The 4,496-nt window shown below is 34.7% G+C and overlaps 1 protein-coding gene across 1 annotated transcript in view; it reads right to left on the reverse strand.

Moving 5' to 3' along the window:
- Nucleotides 1-230: 230 nt before the first annotated feature.
- LOC106101954 (Down syndrome cell adhesion molecule-like protein Dscam2) overlaps nucleotides 231-4,496 on the reverse strand; it is a 65,222-nt gene continuing 60,956 nt past the window's right edge. The window contains 4 exon segments of the mRNA XM_013281345.1: nucleotides 231-1,915; nucleotides 2,920-2,980; nucleotides 3,750-3,899; nucleotides 4,406-4,493. Coding sequence (XP_013136799.1) covers nucleotides 1,834-1,915; nucleotides 2,920-2,980; nucleotides 3,750-3,899; nucleotides 4,406-4,493 — 381 coding nt within the window. The 3' untranslated portion in view covers nucleotides 231-1,833.

Genomic DNA, 4,496 nt, shown 5'->3' on the forward strand with positions numbered 1-4,496 from the left:
TTTAATTCCATGCGTACTGAGTCGCGGGCGAATGCTAGTCCAGCCATAATTGCTGACCCATCGTCAGGAACTTATTTCAATACCGATTTTTAGTCATTAAACGGAGTCGAACCCTTGACTTCTCAAAGCAACAGGAAGAAAGCGTTAATTTTAATTCTAAACTACCTCAGTTCTTTTAAGTTGTCTTAAAAATATTAATTAGATATTTAGGTTATAAAAGGAAACAATAATTTGTAGTCGACGTAAGAATACTTTATTTAACACAAATCAAACACTTTGGTACAAACAGTTAGTTGCGTAAGCAATGTCTAATCGAAAAATTTTAATTATTAAAATTGAACTTATCTTAGAACAGCCGGTGAAATGCAAAAAACAGGCAAAATTGTAACCAACCCCATCAAAAACATCGCCGATAAGTATCATTTTACCTTAATATATCGATCGAACAGCTAATATTATAATTTTGAATAGAATTCATATTAAATTTTTAACTAGCCTTGTTTTATCCGAAATATCTAAATGGAAGTTTGGAGATGAGCAAGCGGGTAGGAAGTATGGGGAACCTATCTACGCTACGTTGCCAAGCTGACACAATGCACAACACATAGGGTACAACTAGAAAATGACACGCTCGTGTCTTAAACCTAATTTATTTGCATATAATATAGAAAGAGAAGATTATAATTATCGATAAAAATGCACCTTAATTTATAATGTTGAGTAATGTTCGAATAATTTCATATCAGTTAGTTTTGAGTACCAATTGCATTTTGAGTATATTTGCCGGTTATCATATGTATTCTTTAGTACTTTATTGTTTAAGGAGTAACGTGTAACATGTCTTAAGTCGTTAGCTACAGATTATATAGTACTTTATTTGAAGAATTGATTAATTATGATTAATAATTACTTAACTCTAAACCTTAATAAAGTAGTGTACGTAATGTTGACGTAAAAACATAAAAAAACGTTAAAAAAATCATGTAGGACATGCCGATAACGTAAATGGTAAAAGCATTACGAAAACTATAACAGCAAAAAGGAAGCATCGAGACGACTCGCGGTCGCCGGGTCATTAAAAACTACGAGTACACAAATATAAATATTGTTTGTGTTAGTTCACTTCAATTAAAAAATAAAATAGGTAAAAAATACGAAATATCACATTAATTACGTGTTGAGCTTAATTTAAATTGAAACTTAAAACCACCCCAAACACCAGCTTCGTCAAAGTTTTAAATTAAGCTGAACAAATAAGACAAAAATTAATCGAAATAAAAAAATGACTTAATTTGTAGATAACTCTCGAACGTGGCAAAGTTGGAAGCGCACAAACATTTTTGGAAAGACGTCACTTTTTTCTAAAGGGAATATATCAATTTGAAATAACTACCACAACCATAATTCCGTTTTTGAATGGTAACACTACGCGCAAAGTGACGTCAGACTCCAATCAAGATGGCTACCTGTTACGCCAACTTTGCCAAATCTCCAAGCGAGTCGATGTTGCCGTGAGAATCAACGTGAAATGGCACAAACATGCCACAATGTAAACAGTAAAAATAATCCAGCAACTAAGTTGGGATAAATTTAAAACGAATGAAAGAAAAAATGCGACACACTTATTCGGGGGACTAAAAAAATGTAATGTCAAAATCACCATCTCTCTAGCTACGAATGCAAATTATACAGTTAAGCGTACATTATGGGCTGATAAAATAAATCGCTTTAAAATAGTTGGAAGCTGTGGGAATGCGTAGTAGTGAGATGGTGTGATTTGCTTAAATTAATAGCAATGTGTCGCAGGTGTAGCCAGTTGCGCAGGTTTACAGGTTACACTGCCACAGTATCGTAGGCTGTGAGTCCCCCTCGCCCGTGGACTGCTTGCTGGGGGATTGGGGTGTTTGCTTCTGGTCTGGAAGTATTATAAAAACAATATTAAAAAAACTAAAAAAGTGGTAAAATATGGTGACTTGGCTACTTTTTTTTTAGAATTTTAAATTGATTTTTTATAGCATATTTTTTTATTTGTGAATGCTATTATATTGATAAATTGAATACTAAATACATTTAAATTGCTTATATTAATTGGGTTGGTTGGTATATTTTTTATTTACTGATAAAGGTTGGAACTAATTGCAAAGGCTTTACAAAAAAAAGCATATTTTTTATTTAATAAACTCTAATGAAAATGATTACATTGGTTATACAGTTGTAAAATAAGGTAAGTAGCACAATTTTGTATCGTGGGTTTCAGAATTGGTTAGCAAAAGAAACAAGTTGAGTGCACAAGGTATGGGTGAAGGTGGTTAGCCACAAAATTATAACGATAAAAATGATCAGGCAAAAACAATCAACATTCAGGCGAATAATTATTTTCTGTTGACATACTTTGACTTACTGTTTCCTGTGGACGACGGATGCAGAACATATACACATGCTTAATATGCGTATATATGTACATACACAAAAATCAATACAATTAAAACTAGAACTATCCGGCTCACACACAAGGAGTCGGCTAAATTTGTGTGCAAAAATGTGTTCCTTGTAATCAGTGCAAAGAGCATATTAAAAGTCAAAATTTACTTTAATCATGTCTTCTTTCGATATCGTTAAGAAATCTAAAAAAAAACTTTACATACAAATATATTTTACATTTAGTTTTGTGTGTCATCTAAATTCGTTACTACAATAAGACTATGAAAACATTCACTACATTATTAATTTTCCACTCCATTTCATAAACTCCATAAGTACACAGTACTTTTAAAGACGACAAATGTGTTCTCAGCATTGTTAAAATGTGTTTCTAAAATTGGTTGTTATAAAAATTAATTATTCATAACTAAGAGCATCACAGAGTAAAAATGTTAGTCGAGTGTCGACACTGTACGTGTAAAGGCCTGGACAACTGACCTGTCAATGAGTTTTCTCATTTCCTCGCTGTGCAAGCCGTCCTTGGCAGTGTGGGCCCTGACTGCAACAACATACAAGTCACGACGCGCTCTACACTAGTCACCTCACCCGGCACCCGCTACATTGATATTTCGGGCAACACCCATATCGTTTCAAAACATGTAGTCTAAAATCTATTCTACCTTGGGTGTTACCTGAATATATCTAAAACACATACTATGTCTACGACCATTTCAAATAGATGTTAACACGTTCACGTCTAAGCCAAAAATTTTATGAAAGTTTCGATGAAAAGATAAAATTAGTACATCATTACTTGGCAAAGATTAAATAACTCGATCTTTTATGTTTTTTAAATTTAAATGTTTTAAATGAATCACAAATTTTGCCAAGTGATAAATGTAAAAATACAAAAAGAAGTAATGAAGGAAAAATTTTGAAAAAAAGGGTAGTTAAGCCAATTGCAAGAAATTCTATAAGCTGGTAACATTTTCGATTTGTTATTACTGAAACAAATGTTGCATGCTGTAAGTCACAATAATTAGAAACAATCAAGAACTAATTGAGTTAAAATCTTTTACCGTCTTCTGTTCAGGCGACGCCCAAGAGCGCATGGCATGGACCAATTTTTTATATTAATTTAATTGAAAAAAAAAATCTTAACATTTTTAAACCAAATTGGTCAAATTAACACATATAATACATATTTGATGTTAGCATTCAACCAATTATTATTGATCTCGTAATTGAACTTGTAGTTGAGTTTTATTCAAAGTGTGGAGGACCACGTGTGTACCGATGTGGTCCTGTCTGGCGGCGGTGTCACGTACCAGGGTAGTTGCGGGGCTGGTCGCACTCGGCCTCGGAGATCTCGTTGGAGTCCTTGCTCTCGTTGAAGGAGGAGGAGCAGTTGTTGTCGGTGTTGGCGTTGCGGGGCGGGGGCGGGGGAGGCTCGGGGGAGCTGCCGCATTTGCGAGTTCCTATACATATTACATTTTATTAATCAAGAAGCAGTTCCCGTGTGGATTCTTCCGTATGTCATTAGAAAACATTATTTTGTTGTTTATATTTGTACATGAAGATTTACAAAAGGACAAACTACAACGACGGCCTTTGACCTTGAATAATAATTACCGTTACGGTGGCAATCTTGACAATGACTTGTAGTTTCTGTCCCTTTCTTGCATGATGGTTTTTTACAAATGAATTACTCCCTAAGTTTAATGGCGTGAAAGTATATAGTCTAAAGAGTGTTTTAAGTGTAGGGCTTTTTCTAAAAAAGAGATATTTCAAAAATATATTGTAATTGCATCCTACATAATTAAGTAGTGTGTTTACGCTTTATAATATTGGTGTAGGTTCTTGCAGAACATTAAGGTGGAAGTTAGTAGTAGCTGGCATGTGTATTCCTTTATGGTCCTGTTCTTTGAACATTGACTATAAGACACAGTATAGTGTCTGGGAAGGTAGGAGAGTGGTGTCTCACCAATGCTGGGTCGGGAGCCGTAGTGGTCGGAGTAGGGCGTGCCGTAAGCGCCGGTGTACTGCTCGTCCTCGGGCTGGCAGCAGGCGGGCTC

This window comes from Papilio polytes, unplaced genomic scaffold (assembly GCF_000836215.1).
Source record: "Papilio polytes unplaced genomic scaffold, Ppol_1.0 DF823934.1, whole genome shotgun sequence".
NCBI classification, from domain to species: domain Eukaryota; kingdom Metazoa; phylum Arthropoda; class Insecta; order Lepidoptera; family Papilionidae; genus Papilio; species Papilio polytes.